Source organism: Falco cherrug, chromosome 9, assembly GCF_023634085.1.
Source record: "Falco cherrug isolate bFalChe1 chromosome 9, bFalChe1.pri, whole genome shotgun sequence".
NCBI lineage: Eukaryota > Metazoa > Chordata > Aves > Falconiformes > Falconidae > Falco > Falco cherrug.
Window position 1 is genome coordinate 51,739,109 of NC_073705.1, and position 18,125 is coordinate 51,757,233.

General features: G+C 42.0%; 1 protein-coding gene across 3 annotated transcripts in view; it reads right to left on the bottom strand.

Annotated features, from left to right (window-relative positions):
- The window catches only part of FGFR2 (fibroblast growth factor receptor 2), an 85,667-nt gene that overhangs the window by 23,660 nt on the left and 43,882 nt on the right, over positions 1-18,125 (bottom strand). For 2 of the 3 annotated variants that reach the window (XM_055720674.1, XM_055720675.1), the window contains 3 exons: positions 9,664-9,854; positions 6,950-7,094; positions 4,571-4,767 (listed from right to left, as the gene is read on the bottom strand). In XM_055720674.1, coding sequence (XP_055576649.1) covers positions 4,571-4,767; positions 6,950-7,094; positions 9,664-9,854 — 533 coding nt within the window. Of the gene's footprint in view, positions 1-4,570; positions 4,768-6,949; positions 7,095-8,673; positions 8,822-9,663; positions 9,855-18,125 lie in introns of all 3 variants that reach the window. The other variant, XM_055720672.1, reaches the window with a different exon arrangement.

Genomic DNA, 18,125 nt, shown 5'->3' on the forward strand with positions numbered 1-18,125 from the left:
AAAGCCCACCGTGTCCAAATGTCATGCACCAATGCATGATTATATCCCTACTTTAAAAACATTATTTTTCCTTTGGCCAGCACACTGTATTTAATCAGCTCTAAGATAATGCTTTACAAGCATTTCTAAGCAGCGGAGCATTTAAAACAAACAAATCTTTGCTGGAATCTTTACATGCCATGTGGCGAAATCAGCTGCAGAGCAGTGTGTAATTGTCTGTAATTGATTATGAAGGGTGTTTTCCTCCACTGATGATTTATACCATGTCCCGAAGCCTAGATCTGTCAGTTCTGGCACTCATGCTGTGAGATTTTAGCAGCCATGCAGTGATTTCCTATAATTGTCAGTCTTTCTGAAGGCTCTGCTGTAAAAGTTAATTCGAAGTCATATGCATATATGTATATAAATATAATCAGTAAGTAACGTTATTACTGTTGATAAAAACAGTCCATCTGAGTGACTGGATCTATGAAAATATAAGGTTAAATGCACTACACGAAACTGAGGATTCCTAATTTTAAATACTGACATTTAAAACACGCTCCACTGCTTCTTGAAAAGCACTCCTTCTGAAACTCTTCTACAAGAACAAAATAACAAACGAGTACTACTAGGCAAGTCAATGGTCTCCATCTAGAGAAATCCAAGGATAAAGCAAGAAACTAAAATAGGTATTAAGGTAAACTCCTTGCAACATATCCTACTGACAGCTGCGTATTAATCTTTGTATTTCAGAGTCTATTCCTTAAAATGAATGATATCTTTACAGCTCAATACTACGTGAAATACTATGTTACTTTACTTGTGCCAGATTACTTGGCTTTTTCTCACGTTCCAGCTGCCAACATCATTTTGAACTAGCTATTTTGCTGGGTGAGCTTAAGTCTTACTTTAAACCAATCAGTCTTTGTTCATCACAAATGCACACGTTATGTTGTTATGAAGAGTTAGCCTCCACAACAACAGTAAGTATAAATTAATGCGAGTGCATTTAAAAAGTTAAGCATGAGAAATCACTCCTCCCTATTGAAGACACATATACACGCCCAAGCTGAAGGGGTCCCAACTTGACAGATTAACTGTGATGGCACTGATGAAACACTCTAGTGATGACAAACACTAGTACTTGACTTTGACTGGGCAAGTCACAAAAGATGGGACTGTCTTTTTGCCTGTTTCATTATAATTTAATTGTTAAAAGGAAAGTAAGTTCTACAAAGGAGATATATATCCTGTTGAAGGCTACCTTTTACCTTTTGGCTCAGTGAACCTGTCACCTAAAGCCCATACTTCGAAACAGTTTGTGATGTTCAGTCCTACAGATACTTCTTCCCCCTCCCTCCCAAGCTGGTACTTCTACACAGAACACGGCTAACACCAGCAGAGCACTGCACCTCTCTGCTTTTATATAAAGAACAACAACTGCTCGGGGATTTCCCTGTAAGCAGTTTCTATTCTGAAAACCAAGTACCAGATCCTAGTGAGGCTGCGGACTGTAGGGGGAGGGAACTGATAATTCCTGACTTCATCCTGACCCTTCCCATGAATGCGAAAAGAACCACACTTTGGCAGGAAAAAAATGCCTGCACGTGGGGAATGATAAAATCCTGTAGTAGCTCAGACTAAATAGTTTACGACAATCCAGGCCTGCAAACCAAACCATATGTTACTCAGCAAGACTCTTATCCCGCTTAGACAAGATGGCATCACAGTCGTGCAAACGCCTCTTTGTGAACCAGGATTATTTTCATATCCAGATCCCTAGGGAGCTTGACCCAGCAGCAGAGAGCTTTGAAAACAATATCAAGAAGTCTCTGATCTATGGCCTCATTTCTCTGGAATTCCAACAAATCCCATCACCCAGCCCCAAATCTCTGCCCAGCTCACACAGTCTACCTGCCATGAGCATCTCCCCTGCTTGCTCTCACCATCCCCTCAGCAACTCGGCCACGTTCCACAAAGGCAAGTGAGAACCTTCTGTAATCAATAGATAAATACAGGTTTAGTGAAAAAAAAAACCAAAAACACCAGGCTTTAAATACAATCCTCTGAAATACAAATAAACTGAAACAAAAAAGTAAGCCTGGTGGCACAATAAAACAGAGCTGAATAATCCAGAAACACATACCCGTTAAAGAAAACACCCCCTGGATTATTTTTTAATTCTTGACTCGTGAAAACAATTCTGAAATCTAAAACCAGCTTTAAAAGATGCAGAAACTAAATAAATGCTCCAGCTTTAGAGACCAAGGAGATGCTAAGTGAAAAATTACAGAATCTTCACTGTTGACGAGCAAGTCTTTAGGGACTGACTTGTCTCATCCTGCCTCTGCAAGCTAATACACGCAATTAGTGAAATGACCAGTGAAACCATCAACACAGAAATATGTATTTCTTATAATGCTTATAGTAGTTGTATTTTCCTCTGTGAAGGCACAAAAGCAGAGAGAGCCCTTCAATGAGAAACTCCTGTTAACAAAAAGTACTTGGGAGAATTGAGATTAGTGGAATTTTTGCTTAGGGGTTGAAATAGGATTCGCACTTTCAAACGTATTGTTTTTCAGAAAAATTATTCCTGCTTTTGAAAGAAAAATGCTGCTTTGGCTAAGAAAATATAGAAAACCAGAATAAACCAATAAAACCCTATCTGACAAGCATGTTGTAAGACAGATTCTTTTTCCTCTGTGAAAACAATAGCTTTGGAGAAGGTCCATATTGCATCATTAAATGATAACTAACTAAACTGAGGGCAGCGGTTGGCACTGCTGTCACACGCAATGAAATAATACTCTCCCCCTGAGGAACCATTTCCAACTGACACAACTGAGCTCACACCAAACCCTAGGTATTTTTTACGCCGTCAGCTTATCTCTGAGTCATTATGATGCTTTTATATTTAGGCAGAAATCTAATAAATGTCTTTTATCTAACCAGCTGATATGTGTCTCTGGTTAAGCATGCAACATTTGAAAAGCCTTCTTTGTCCAGAAAGCTACACAGATTTTTAGCTATAGAGAAGTGTGAATGGAACTGAGGGCTTCTCATCACTCTGATACATTCAGAGTCAAAAGTCCCTCTTCTTCCCAGTGACTTCCAAGCAAATGAGTAAAATCATAGTTACAAGAAAAAAAAAAAAATGGCAAAAACAGACTGAAAAAATAAGAACTACCATTGTTGCTCAAAAACCAAATCCAGTATTTTTCAGGTTGGACAAACTTCATATCCCCACCTCAAGATTTTGTAAAATACTGCACTTTAGAGGAAGATGGCTAAAGCATTACTGCTTTGTAGTATTTTTAACCAAGAAGATTCAGAAACCATGGGTTCAGAAAAAAGCAATACTGTTCAAAATCCCAAGACCAAGCCCCACCCTAACTCTGACAGTGCATCTAATTTTCAAACACTTACCCCACTGAAGAACTATTTTTAAGGTATGTGTATTACTTTGACAATGATAATATTCTGGACAGGCTGTGAAAACGACCTGCAGAAATTCTGCACAACGTATACATGGTGCAGGCAGATCCAAACTAAAGCCTCGGGTGCAACCCCCCTGACCACAGCCTGGATCCAACCCCTGCAGATGGTCCCCATTTTGAACAACAAGGTGAACCTCAGCCTCAGATGCCAACACCCCTCCACCTGGCAGGGCTGAAACCTGAGTGAGGATGGATGTGGTGGGTTCAGAGGTCTACCCTGAAAACTTACTGCAAGAAAGTCAAACCAGATTAAACTCCAGCTTCAAAAGAAATAAGTCTTTCAGGAGAGGATAGGATGTGGGAACGGAGGCTGTTTTGGCAAGTGATGGCCTGTGACATAGCCGAAGTCCTGTTACTCATTCAATTGGTTTGCTGCTCCTGGTATCGCCCCCTCCAGAAACTGTCACTGCCAGCCACAAGCAATTGTAAAATAAATTTCATGCGATGCTGTTGTGTGTATTTTAAACTTGACATTTGCTTTTGTTCCTCACTCAAAAGTATCAGCATCTTAATCAAACTGTCCAAGATCTGATACCGTATCTCCCCTGTTTTTACTTTATTACAGTCTTTTTTCTATTTTGGGGCGGTTTCTGAATGCTTGGCCCTGAAATTCCCTCCCCTCAGTCTTCAAAATTCTTCCTGAAAAATACCTCTCTGTATCTGGTACCCAGTTACTACAATAATAGTCACCTTAGAAAAACCATAAATACACAATCAAATAGGATTCCGTTCCAAAGTCCATTAAGTCAGTAAAAATTTTTCCATTGACTTCAATGAGCTGTGGGATCAGGCCCCAAAATACTTGAAATACATTTTTTCCATCTACAGACTGCTAATACAGAATACATTCCATTTTTTTACATTTCTCCTTTAACATCCCTGCCCTGATTCCCTTGCCTTGAGACACCCATTGATGTGTTAAGATGTACATTCTTCCCGTGCCAGTCTCTTAGGTGCCAGATTAAATCCCACCCCTACTGCAATTTGGTATAATGCTTATTTATTCCCTTTTCCATAGCTTTCATCGGAAGGATGTGCTGGCTTAGTTGTTTGGTAAAAGTCTTTTAAACTCTTTATCTACTTTCTGTTACCTGTCTGCGCAGAGGGATTCGCTTTGTCAGCTTATGGACAGCGGGCTGGCTGCTGAAATCAGGCTTCTTGGTGGTGTTCTTCATGCGACACAGGATGACCGTCAGCACCATGCAGGCAATTAAGAAGACCCCTATGCAGTAAATTGCTATTTCCAGGTAGTCAGGAGATGTCGGGTATTCTTTTTCTTTTTCAGGAGCTAGATTGGAAGTTTTTAGGAGGGAACAATCATGCCACAGAGTTAGCACACAGTACAAGCATCGTTCGGTACAGCGCTTGGAACAACTTGAAATGGTAAAATATCAGCAATTCTTGTAGTGACTGGGTGACATACAGAATACTGTGAAAGTTTGGGTCATCTTCTGATCTGAAAGTAATTGCTCTTCTTTCTAGACTGCTGCTTTGAATTCTCTGTTTGCCACTGAGTGTGAGCTTGTACATGTATGGATACATATATAGACATATACATGTGCCTGCCTAGATAGGCAGATACATATACATTGAAATAGTGCATGATCAAGAATAAATTTAGGGGATAAGAAAAAATTGAAGTGTTCAAACTAGGCTCAGGTTCATTTTGTTACTCAAGTCAAACTTCAAAAGCACGGTAACTCTTTTTAACCAAAAAAAGACACATTTAAAGATAAAATACGCAGTTAACTGACCTAAAAGAAAAGTGTCTAAATTCACAAAGAGACATCTGGGCTCGAGTCTGCATAGCGCGTTTATCCAAAATTTTGACTGGCATTTCAAAATGCAGCAGCAAGGCGGGATGAGTAGGTCTCCCACCACGTTTCTAAACCCAGGTTAGGGGTTTCAAGGGTGTTTCAAGGATCTGGGCTGCTTAGCTGCTTTACTCATTGTTGTTCATGCCAGATGTCTAACCCCCCTGAGGTCCTTTGAAGAGCCCCGTGTCAGATTAAAAAGCATAATGTAAGTGAAAGCTGAATTGCTAACAATATGTTAATTAATGAGTCCTCTTTTGTGAGGACTGCATATTTGAAGTAACCCCATCAGTGGTTACTAGTCTATGAGATTAGATTGTAGTGGGAGTGGTTTCTACATAGCTGTTACTCTGATTGAAACCATTTTGAAATTATCTTCAAGACAGTTATATGTGCAAACACTGTCCCTAATCCCTTATCTGGGATTCAACCCCCGGATAAACAGCATTCCACAGCAATCAGCGGTCACTCCGCAAGCAATGCACGTTGCAGCTGAAATTTTCTTGTGCCTCACTCTAGGCTTATAAAAATAGCTCATTCAAGAAAATCAGTTTAAAAAAAAAAAAAATGCTGTTCAAGCACTTGCAAAACGCAAACACTGCTAGCAGAAGCAAGCTCCACACAAGTATTGCTTCGCCTGCTTGGTGACAGACCAGGCAGGCTCGGTGTTCACATAAGAGTGAGATGTAATAAAGTTGCCTTGTTCAATAAATTTTAATAAAGGGTAAGAAACTATTTGCAGAAAGTGGGAACATTTCACTCCCGTAATATGAACCTCAGCAATATGCACATGCAGGTTTTGTACCTTTTACTTAGGATTAACAATTAATAAATGGTAAGCACAAGATGACCCAGCAAACCTCAGGAGGTTCATGTTTTTTCAAAGGAACTCCTAAGGCAGCTGCCAACAGTTATAAATGAGAAAATTTGACTAGTGTCAAAACCAACTACAGTTACATCTTCTAACAGCTGATAACAATTTTCAGGCAATAAAGCACATTGATGTTTGTTTCTTTTAAGGACAGAAACATCATCAACCCCAGAATAGCAAGACATGCTTTGCAGTAAAAGCAAATGACTACTTGTTTTTCTTAGAGCATGCAATATTTAAAGATGCACAGAGCCGATTCCCAAGATATGGAAGGCACTGCTTCTGTACACAATCCATTGACATTAAAATTAGGATTTCCATAAGAGATCTGCATGATAGGTAAAAATGAATTTAAGCACACTGAATCGTTCTGGTAGTCTAAAGAACCAGTACATGGCTGTGGCCAAATTAGCCCCATAGTTTCACAAGAAACTTTGAATTTCCTCCTCTTGAAGAAGTTTACAATGATTAATGTGCTGATTTTCAGTTATCTCACTGAAGTGTTAAGGAACTGCTGTTCCTTAGCATTTCTAACGAACATTTAACAGATGTAAAAAAAATTTCAATTAGGTGCAATAGCCATTCCCCCCACCTTTTGTTGCTGTTGTTAAGTTTTTGGAGTTGCAAATAAGTGACAAAACAATTCATTGGCTTGAGACAACTGTGTTTAAAAAAAGAAATCATTGTAAAAGTCCTTTTCTGAGACAGAAGCCGTGCTAATTCTGCAGCAATCAACAAGGGGAAACAAAAAAGAGGAAAAACCACAGAAAGAGAGCAGTGTATACCTGGCAGAACTGTCAACCATGCAGTGTGAAAGGATATCCCAATAGAATTACCCGCCAAGCATGTATACTCCCCAGCATCCTCAAAAGTTACATTCCGTATATAGAGAACCTCAATTTCTTTGTCCGTGGTGTTAACACCGGCAGCCTAAAAAAAAACAAAAGAGGGAAGCAAGAGAAAAAGCTAGACATTGAGAGAATTCTTGTGGATAGGGAGATGGAGCCACAGGGCTTTGCACTTTGTAAAGGCAGAGGTGTAGAGATGCAAAGCTCCTTTCCCCATCCACAATCCCTCATCCAAAAGGCGTTTACCAACAGGTCCCAGCTCACCTCAGAAAGTAATCAACACCCTTCACCAGACCTAAACTCACCACCTAAACATGCATGCAATCAAATGACATGGAAAAATTAACCCACAAAGCTTTTTTTTTTTTTTCCTTCTTCTTTTTTAATAAAAGGAAGTTGAAGAAAAACAAAGAGAAAACAAGGTAGGACAGAATGCAGGATCCTTCACATGTAGTTACCTGTTTCAGAGGAAAGAATTTACTATAAAAATACACTCTGAAGGATTAAAAAAAAAAAAGAACTTCTGCTCCAAAAGACACAACTTAGTAGCTAGCTTATGCAGTGTACGGTCCTTGCACCACCCACTGCAGTACACTTAAACACTGTATGTTGTGCAGTGCTGTCAAATCTCGTTTTAATCTGAAGTCTGGTAATATTTGGTGGCTTGCTTAGAAGCACAGTAGACGGTATCTCAGCTCTTCTTCAAAAAAGATTAGCTGTGGCTCTCAAGGGACAGGGAGAAAAACTGGACCCCAAAGGTTCAAGAACATGGATATGGAAATAAAAGATATTTTCCTAAGTCTTAGAGACTGAAAAAAAAAAACAACCCTGTAAGTTTTTTCTTTTTTCTGGTTTCCTTCCAGACTTGCTAAATCTCTGTCTTGACAAGTCATTACACACCAAACCAATCAATGTATAAGACCTGGAACATTCCAGCTGTCCTAAAATGGGCACAGCAGGGCATCTATGTCAACATCTCTATGATGGACATTCACAGAAATTATTGTTTCCTGCTTTTTGTCTCTGTTCCATTCAAAAATGTTACTTTGAAATAGATGATGACGGAATAAACACATTTTTACCAGACCATTTTAAAGCAAATTTAGTGAGAAGTTGTAGTCACATTGTTGCCAGTCCTTACTGTTACTGACGGGTCATTACCCAGTTAGTAACGGGTGAGTAACAACCGGAAAACCCTCCCACCCTGCAGTCACAGGTCATGTGGGAAGTTGTAAGTGACTACACCGACCTGACTCATGCTTCAGTGGGTACTTATGTGCTTCATATATACACACACACACGCGTATGTATATAAATATACACTAATTAGGCCATAATTATATTATTCAATGAGTACCCTATACGTGAACTGCAAGGTAGGCAGAATTAACAACAAAACTGGACAGACATAAACACACAGACACAAAAACACCAAACACAAGAGAGAACACAGATCAGCATCAGAAAGCAGTGCTTACGGTACACACAGAATATTGTGGGAATTTTTCCATGGCTGCTGGTGTAATACCAGTTGCATCACCGAAGGAGGATTACACATATACCACAAGGCCAAAGAGTTATCCTACAAGCTGCCTGCAGTCTCCCAAAGCACTATTTTTTTCCAGCTTCTACATCCAGCTTGCTTTAAAAAACATTGTTACCTTGTTTACTTGGCAGAACAGAGAGCCAGGCAGACTGGTTGGCCTCCCCTATATAATTGGAGACCTTACAAATATATTCTCCAGCGTCCGCCTCTGTCACATTGTACAGTGTCAGCACTTCAGCATTGGAACTATTTATCCCCGAATGCTAGAATAGACCAATAACACAGGAGAACAATGTCACTGCTGCCCAAAACGGACACCAATCTGTCTACGGTCCCACCACCAACACGTCATAAGAATATGCCTTCCACTTCGTACAGGTATCAGCGTCAAAACATTGAGGGATTGGGGTTTGTTGGGGTTTGTTGTTATTTGTTTTTTTTTAAATCCAAAGCATTGCATGAGGAGTTAGAAAACAGCGGCATGGGGGAAATAAGCACCAGGGCTAGTGCACCGGCTGCGTGGAACAGGACGGTATAGAGCCGGCTGTCCTGCCTGCCAGCATGCTGAGTTTTGGCAATGCCACCCAGCTTGGAAAACTGGAGTTTCCTTGGTCAGGCTTGCTCAAAACGCCTGCCGGCAGGAATGACACCACCAATACGCCAGCAAAAAGTAGACATCTCTGCAGGCTCAAGCATCCAGAAAACCCAATCCTGCCAACAGGGTTTTGGCAGCAGGTGTCATGTTTACTTTGAAACAAAGAGGCTGAAGAAACGTGAAAGAAATGGAGTAGATTGTCCTGGGTATGTTTTGGATGCGTTCTACCCACACATAAATGTCAACGATGTTCTTTAAGAGGGTTTTCATGTGAAAATGAAACATTCAGAAACGGAGGACTTCACGGAAGTAAAAAAGAGCAAAACAGTGTCTATAAGCCGCATAATTAGCATTTAGACAATAAATGTTTATCTAACTCATTATTTCATTTGTCACATAAACACTTCCATTTTCAAAAGAAGCTCAGATCTCAAAATTCTTGGATTTACATCAAATAAATTCAGCACTTTAAAGAAGTCATCACCATCGCCGGCATCTGTAAAGCCTCACCTTTAAAACCTGAAGATACGGCAGTCCATCTGGTCCGTATTTACTGCCATTCTTCTCTACATGTTTTATCCACTGAATATGAGGTTGAGCATCACTGTAGACTTTGCAGACGAACTCGACGTCACCTCCGACGACCGCAGAGGCATTTGCTGGAAGGCCAGCTTGGAGGATGGGCCGATGGGGTGATCGCTCTGTTCGGTGGGGAGGGGGAGCGAGAAAGAGCAAGAGCAAGAGAGAGAGAGAGAGAGAGAAAGAGAGAGAGAAATAAAGATGCATAAATAAGCAGAGCTGCCAAGAAAACTGTAAGTGAACTTGAGCCAAAAAGCCCTGTAAGCCTGTTGGCTGACTCCTCTGAAATAACACTGCAGCCAAAACGTATAACAAAAACTACAGTTCAAAGGAGATGACTGAGCGCTACACTTGTAATATAAAGAATAGCTATTTGGGGGGAGGGCAGAAACCACACTTAAAAACTTTAAGCATTTTTCCATAGCATTTTCATTTTCAACTCAGCAAGAATTAAGCAAAATACCTTCCTTTTTTTGGTTGGTTTTTTTTTTTTTTTTTAGCTATTGTAGTAAGTATCTCTGAGCTTTAAAACATTCTAATTGGACTAAACCTTCACAAATTAAGAAAGATTATGGATTCATTTTAAAAACTGATTGGTGTGTCAAAATTTCTCAAAACTAGCAGCAGAAGCCTCAGCACTGAAACACCTCACGCAGGATGCAGGTACCAGACGGCTCGACTTTTCAGAACGCTCTGACCAGTACTACCACGATAGCCGCTCTCTGCTTTACCCAGACACAGCAGCAGAAACACCAGTTTGTTCTTATTCTGAGCAGGACACAGGCAGTTGTCTTGAAAACTGCAGTGTATTTAATGTTGAGCTAATAGAGCTTTTAATCTATAGACTTGCTTAAGCATTTCTCATACGTTCTCAGTCAAGCTTCCATCACTGAATACACAGTGTTACAGCACTCTGTATCATCTGGGTACGCTGAGAGCCATTGCAGCCAGCACTCTCAGCCCAGTTTAGTGGATGTGATATACGTAGTCTTTGGGGAAAGCATCAATGGGAGCCTCGCCCTCAGCTATGTCAGTCAGGCACCTTTCCATCACCCTCACTATGCCTGATCTAACAGCTCCTAAAATCATCTGGGTGGTGGGCAGGGCATGAGCCAGCTCCCCAGCCTCCAGGGCCACCAACAGCTTTTTATTGCTGGACAAGGCAAGTGGGCAAAGCATAAATACTTAATCTCTTACACAATGTTTGAATGAAAAGTCCTCAGTATGGCAGCCCTGGTTACCAAATTGCCTTATGACCCAGTGAGCGTGGCGGACAATGCCACCCTCCCCAGAAAACCTTCAGAGAGCTGCAGTTTCATCAGCCTAGCTGGGAGCTCCCCACCTTCTCCATGCAAACTTAATTCTGTCCATTTCATTTTACAAGAATGTAAAGTTAATACTGACCTACATAGACTTTCAACCCATGAATTAGAAGTGAAAAGCCCCTTGCCCATCCCCAGCCCAAGCTGTCCGTTCTCCCCTGCTCCGGGAATTCTTTTGAAGTGAAAAAGAGTGGACCTAAGTATTTATTTTTAGAGGTTGTATACACTGTAAAAGCTTTGACATTAAGAGCCAAGTCAACTGAATATCAAATCAAGCGCTCCTTCTTAAACGTACTAGTTTCCAATAAACTGTTTCACAAGCAAACATTGAGAGTATAATAGGAAATAACGATGCCCATGGAACAATGGGATCTTTTATACAGTCCAATATATTTGGCATGCAGCAAACATCTACTGGGAATTTATTCACTGAGGCTACGCTGGCAGCATACTACAAAGCAGCAGTCTTATTTTACTTGTGGCAAAAGTGCATTTGTGTTGCAGTTATTAAATTATTCCATGGCTATGTGTGTCATTCTCAAAGATCTAGGAACAGTTTCATATTCTTTTTAATTTGTAAATTACAGTAGAACATATAAATTAATATTTTACATTTCTGGAGAGAACTTTTAGTTTCTCACCTTATACTAAATAAGCTCTAATTCCATCTCCCTCCCTCGTTCATTTGGGTACAAAAACAGCAAGGAAAAATCTCTCTTTAATAGAAACCTTACACCATCTTCCAAAACTTATTACAGCTGCCTTCAGTATAAAATGAAACCTTAGAGAATGTTATTTAAAATGTTTTTTAGAAGTCAGTAGGCCTCATGTTTCATTTCTCCACATCAGGGTTTGATTTCCTTCGTGACCTTATTCTCTGCCCTTAAACAAACCAGAGAATGAGGCCTGAAACATCTTGGAAAAGTTCCTACTATGCCAGCATCAACACACAAAATGCGTTTAGTTTACCCCGATAGCCATCAACGATTTAATCTTTTATTGATGACTGTCAAACATTTCCTTTACCAAAAAAAGAGGAGGCAAAGAAGTAAAAGCAGAGTTCTTATATTCTTGGTCCCAAATTCCTTTAAAAAAATTAAATAAAGCGCATGTACATGTATAGCCATTTGTGAAATTTCTTCTCTAAGGGTAAACATGTTAAAAATAAACTTTAGTTGCACTTCAACATATGGAGCAATGATTAGTGTTCATCAACTCCCCCACTTCAGCAGAGGGGAGTATTCCTATGCCCACACAGGCACACAGCACAGAAGAACGTAACCATCATGATGCAAATTCAGCAGGGTTTCCTGACAAACCTGGAGTCCAAAGGACCACAAGAAATACACTCAGTATTGGGGGAAATCACTACGGAGGGGGAAGTAGGGAAAATATGTAAATAAATATGGAGATACTTCCATTGATTACAAATGACCAGGTATAATTCTGTACTATTTCCTGGGAATAGTCATTTTGGGATATTACCCTGTCTTTCCTATTTCACTGCATGCTGCACGCATCTAAGGACTCTGCTTAAGCACAGGTACTGTCAAAACCACGTTCATAAATCCCACATCACTATTTAGCATTTAAAATACAAGCTGTACATTGGTAAGCAGATATCATCACTCAAACATCTGGCTATGCTAATATTAGATGGAAGCAGTGTGTTCTTTTCACTGAAGACCAGCAAAAGAGTCAAAGTTACCTTTAAAAATAAAAATCTTAAAGGCTAGTAAAACTAATTTTATCATTAGCCTTCAATAAGCTAATAATTATCATCAGGTTCATCGCTAAACTACAGTGATCATATACATCTCGTTATTTAACTCAGACAATAGTTCCATACAAAACAAGTTGGCAACCAATCCCATAGCTCTGTAGCCCTACTGATTTCAATATTCCCCTTGCTCATTAATACTGAATTGAATCAAAACCTCAAGAAATCAGTCTTTGCTACCTGATCACTGAAATGTCAGTGTTCTGCTCTGCTAACACGTTTCAAAACCAAGTCAACAGCATATGCTATAATACAGAAAATCAGCCCATAGATTAGCTGTCTTTAAGAATGATAAACATTATGTTATAAGGACCATAAAAAGTAGTAGATACTAATTTTATTACCATACGTATTAGTTACTTAGTGAACTACACACAGATCTACAAGGCTTTTTCAGAGATACGCTGTCTCAAACAGACCTTCCTGGTTCAACTGAAACGTAATAGATGTTTAAAAGCAAATATAATGGATGTTGATAACATTGCTTAAAATGAAAAATATTTTCTGTACATTGACCTGAAAGTAATTAAGCCAGACATAATTACTTACAAATCTCCACGTGTTATTTTCATTTTTATTCTAGTGCTTCCTCAAGTTTACCTTTATAACACCTTTTAAAGAGAAAGCATGCTTAAAGGATCCCACCTTGAGAGACCGACACCAGCCTGCTTTCTCTAACTTGCAGCTTAGATACAAAACCAACATCATCCCCATTTGAGGAGTAAATTATGTACAAAAGGTCGAGCAAAAACAAATTGCTCATGGGAGGAATATCGCATTCAAGGCTACAAGCATCTAAACTGTACACCACCACGAAAGTGCCTAAGGTTTGAGCGTTTCTGCTCAGAATTGCTCGAGCAATTCTGCTTGTTATCTGTAGACAAACAGACTCGCTATCTGCAACGATGACTGACAGACCTGCCCAATGGCTTAGAAGAAACTGTTATTTAGCCTGTTAATGTTAAAACTTCAAAGTACCCTCCTCCAAGAGAGAAAAATGCAAAGAATCTAAGAAAGCTGGAAAATTCCAAGTTTCAAAAAAACCCTGGCACAATAGAAGGAACTGCCCAGGAAGCTCCCAGCCCTGCACGACACATGGAGATGGGCGTGAGCCCATCCTGCCACAGATGCTGGAGGGAGAAGCAACTGGAAGAACTATCCTGGAACCAACTACTGGAGGCTGCACACTTCACGAGGAGTCCTGAGAATCGGCTCTTTAAGAAGCGTAAGTCTCTGGAGAGGTGGTTCCTACAAAAGGGCCTCATCTCTCTCCCACCCTTGGCTTAATCTCCTCCAATTTTTTTTTTTTCTTTTTCTTTTTGCTGACCAGCGGCAGCCAACACAGAGGGAAACCAGGGAGGAGAGAGCCAGGAAAGTCGCGATGCAAAGGTACGAGGTTAAGATGCTGGTGTACGGAGGGGTGCGACAGGGGCCAAACCCGCAGTTTCACAGTCAAGAGCGACCAGAAGATGCGACCCCACCGCTCCAGTCCTAGCGCGAGGGCTGCAGAGATGGAAAAACTGCGGCAAGAGAGGCTGCTCGCCAAGCACGCTGGCGGAGGGAAGATGTAGGGCAGGATTTGGTGCTGCCAGAGGCCGAAGTCGAGTGTATTGTGACTGAAAGAGTGGCTGTGCCGCCACTGGAGTGCCTTGGCAGGGAGCGGAGACAACAACCCCGGAAGGGGTGAGCTCTGGGCCCAGCCCCAGGCCAAGTCTCCTTAGCAACCTGGCTGGGCCAGGGGCTGGAGGAGCTCCGGCAATTGTCTGCCCAAGCCTCCTTGTCACCCCAGCACAGACAGTTCGGGACCTTTCATGGGAGCTAAAAGCCAGAACCAAAGCCCATTGAAGTCAGGGGGAAAACTCACATGGAATTCAATGGGCTTTGGATAAGGCATCTGATTCATTTGGGAAAAAAAATAAATAATGAAAACTACTCTTATTTTCTCCTTTTGAATGTGCTTGTTTCCTCTCCTTGCAAATGTGCGATTCAAGTGCAGGCTAAGAAAAATAAAAGCTGAATAGCAAATGCAAGACCAAACATGAGTTCTGGGGACAAGGCAGAGATCCTCGATTAAGCAGGGCGAGGGAGAGGTGACAAAGAAAAAAAATTATCTAGTTCTTTTTCACAATTTTTAATTAGACACATTTATCAGAGACTTTAATACCAGTTTCATAATACTACTGACTCCTAAGGCGTCACCTAGATGGCTGCCACCGTGAAGCCGCAGAGGGCTCCCGCAGATGATGCCTCTCCGTGCACCAGCAACCATTCAGGGTCGATAGCCCCTGGTAGAGGTTCTGTGTATGCAATCATCACTGCATAAAATCTAAAACAGTTCCAGCTGTCTCTCTGCTTAACTAAAAACACAGAGCTGCCATGCCCTCTTCTTCACCTGCCCTGGTCAGCACAGCACGTTCGGCTCCAGTTGCTTCTTCTTGCCTGACTCCATGCTCGGGACGTCTTCGCAGCAGTCTGGACCCCGTTCAGTGAAAACATTGCCCATTCCCAACCACCTTCCTCCTGATCGTGCAACATCTGTTGCTTTGGAAAACGCTAATTATCCTGTAAATTATGGGTCTCAAAAGCATGCTACTGCATTTGAGGCCAGACTGAAATCACAGCCTCTTGCCTTGGCTTTGGCTTAGCATCCCAAACTTGCAAGACTGACTCTTAAGCCTTTGAAAAAATATAAATAATATCAAACACAGCTTTTTCATCGTACCCTTGGACTGAAATATTTCTCCCCTGTGTTTCTTCTTCACCCGGTACGCAGCACTCTCCCACCATTTCCACTGAGCCGTGTACCCAACACGGGAGGTCCCACAAGGCCCCCGAGGTCTGGGAGCACACCACAGATGGGGGAACGCATTGCTACATGGCTCTGTCCCCAAAGCAACTGCGTGTGTCCTCTCCGACCCAACAATGCATCACGTCTGGGGATTCCCTCGGCAGATACTTTACAGGCAGGTGAATATCCACCTGACCCACGGACAAGCCTCGTGGAGTGGGAAGCCAGTGGCATCACCCAACTCTGGGACACCCAGAGCCTCCTCCTTGTGCCCTCTTCCAAACTATACCCACGGAATTACCAAAACTGCTCCAACAGAAAATGCAGTTTATAACGGTAACTTCTCAGGTGACTTAACCATCGCCTGGAGTTGACAGGCAGGTGAAACCTCTCAGGTATAGCTCCAGCTCCCACAGGAGCAGTGCACGCCACACCACCTCAAAGCTGAAATATTTCTTCTCAGAAGTGGCATGAACGACCGTTTCAGACACAGTCTGAGGAAACAACTCTCTCTACCTGTGCAATTCACTCTGTGCTCAATTTTTGGCATCCCTGTTGAGACTGTACACATAGGTACTATTATTGCTGGCTCTGATGATGTTTTTTGGTGGTATGGATACCTACCACTGGGTGAGGGCATCTACTAAAGCCACTGGGAAAACCAGAGGATATCAGTCCCTCATCACTACCCATTCAGGCTAAATATCAACCACTGAAAGATTAAATGTTTGTCAATCCCTCACCATGCAGCAAGCAAAGACCTTCCAAGTTTCTGTCCTGCCCTAGCTGACAGCAAAGGAACCAGTTTGCAAGGAGAGACACAAGGATCACTGTCCTTCATGAAAGATTCCACCCACACGAGCTGCAAACCTGGCCTCAGTTTACAAGCGCTCAGAGACTGCATTAATTATTGCTCTCTGAATTAGAGAGCCCTTTTGAGGAGCGATCCAGGAGCAGCCAAGGCACGAGGAATTGCAACTCTGATTTCTCCATAAATCCAGCATTACCCAAGTTCATACAAAGGGCCTGATTTGAAACTACACTTGCCCTCCATGCCCCTAGGTGGAGTGGCATAGGAGGGGTCTAACCAAACAGATGTCAGAGTCCCCACAGGAATTTCCTCCTTCAAGGGAGCCTTCTACGCTTGGGCCAAGCCAAACCTTCGCTTCCTTTCTCCAGCAATAAGCAATTGCTTCTGGGGGCCTGCGCTCTATGAAATGCTGGAAGGAAAACACCGCAAACTCCACCATTTGCTCCACAGTGCAGAGGAGGAAGGTTGAGGGCTGGCTGCTCTTGCAAAAGATCAGAAACAACTGAGCAGGTGTAGGCAAAACGCCTCTACTAATTAACGTAAATATACACTCTATATATGTGAGCCAGGAGCTGAGCAGCTTCTACCAGCTGCACGCCAGTTTGGTTTCCTTTCTGCGTAACGCAAAGCACTGCATGTTGTTGATGGACAATTCAGAAGTACTGCTGAACTGCCATGTTCCATTTATACACCCCCCTCAAATCATCGCTCCCCAGGTAATCTATACACACCAAGGTAGCGTCCACAGCAAGTCAGGGACAACGCTCTCCTCCCAAACTCTGCAAAATCAGATGTTTTCAGGCTACAAGGATCACTGTCACTAAACACTAAGAGATAAACACCAGCCTGGCAAGATTCCTGGATAAAGAACAGGAGCTTTTCAGGCAGACTGGGAGAATAGCTTACGGATCAGACCAGCATTATGAGTGCTGATGAAATCACGCCTTACAAATCTTGGCATCTTTTATCAGTAGGCATTAGCCAAGAAACATTCACACTATTCAATGTTCCTGTACAGCAGGACTCTCCATGTATAGCATTTCCCATTGGCCCAAGGCTACTTGAAGAAGTCACCTCAGCGGCCAAGAGCTCAGAGGAGTATCGCTGCAGCTGGAGCTCCTGGCCCTCACAAGTGAACCCGGCGAGGGCTGGGGTCTGGAGCACCGCTGGGATCTGCTCCTGCAGGTGGGACTGAGGAGATAACCTCCATAACCACTTCCTAAATTGCCTTTGTCCTTTACTTTAGAAGCCTTTTATATAAACTTGAGGCATTTCTTTCTGCTGCTGTGTCACACACTTCATCATTGCTAACTACTGGGCCCAGACATCCACCTCTGCTTTGGTTTGCAGATCAGTTGGCATACAGCGAGACCACAGGGAACCAGACTCCACATATTCCCTGCTGCCACTGAATATTTTCCCATAAAATTAAACACAGACACCAGAAGCAGACCCATCTGCTACCCACAGCAAAAGCTATGCCGCCCCATCCAACTTCCTTGTGCCACCCATGCCTCACCTACCTGAGCCACCCTACTTACCAAGGCCAGCCCAGTAAAAGGCAGTGCCTTTTTAAAATCTTCACGGAAACTAATCAGGTGCATTCAAACTCTTTGTCCTTGGCTTCACCACCTTCACCTCCAATTTGAAGTAGTTTCTCCAGCAGGCAAAGCTCCCACTGATGTTATCCCA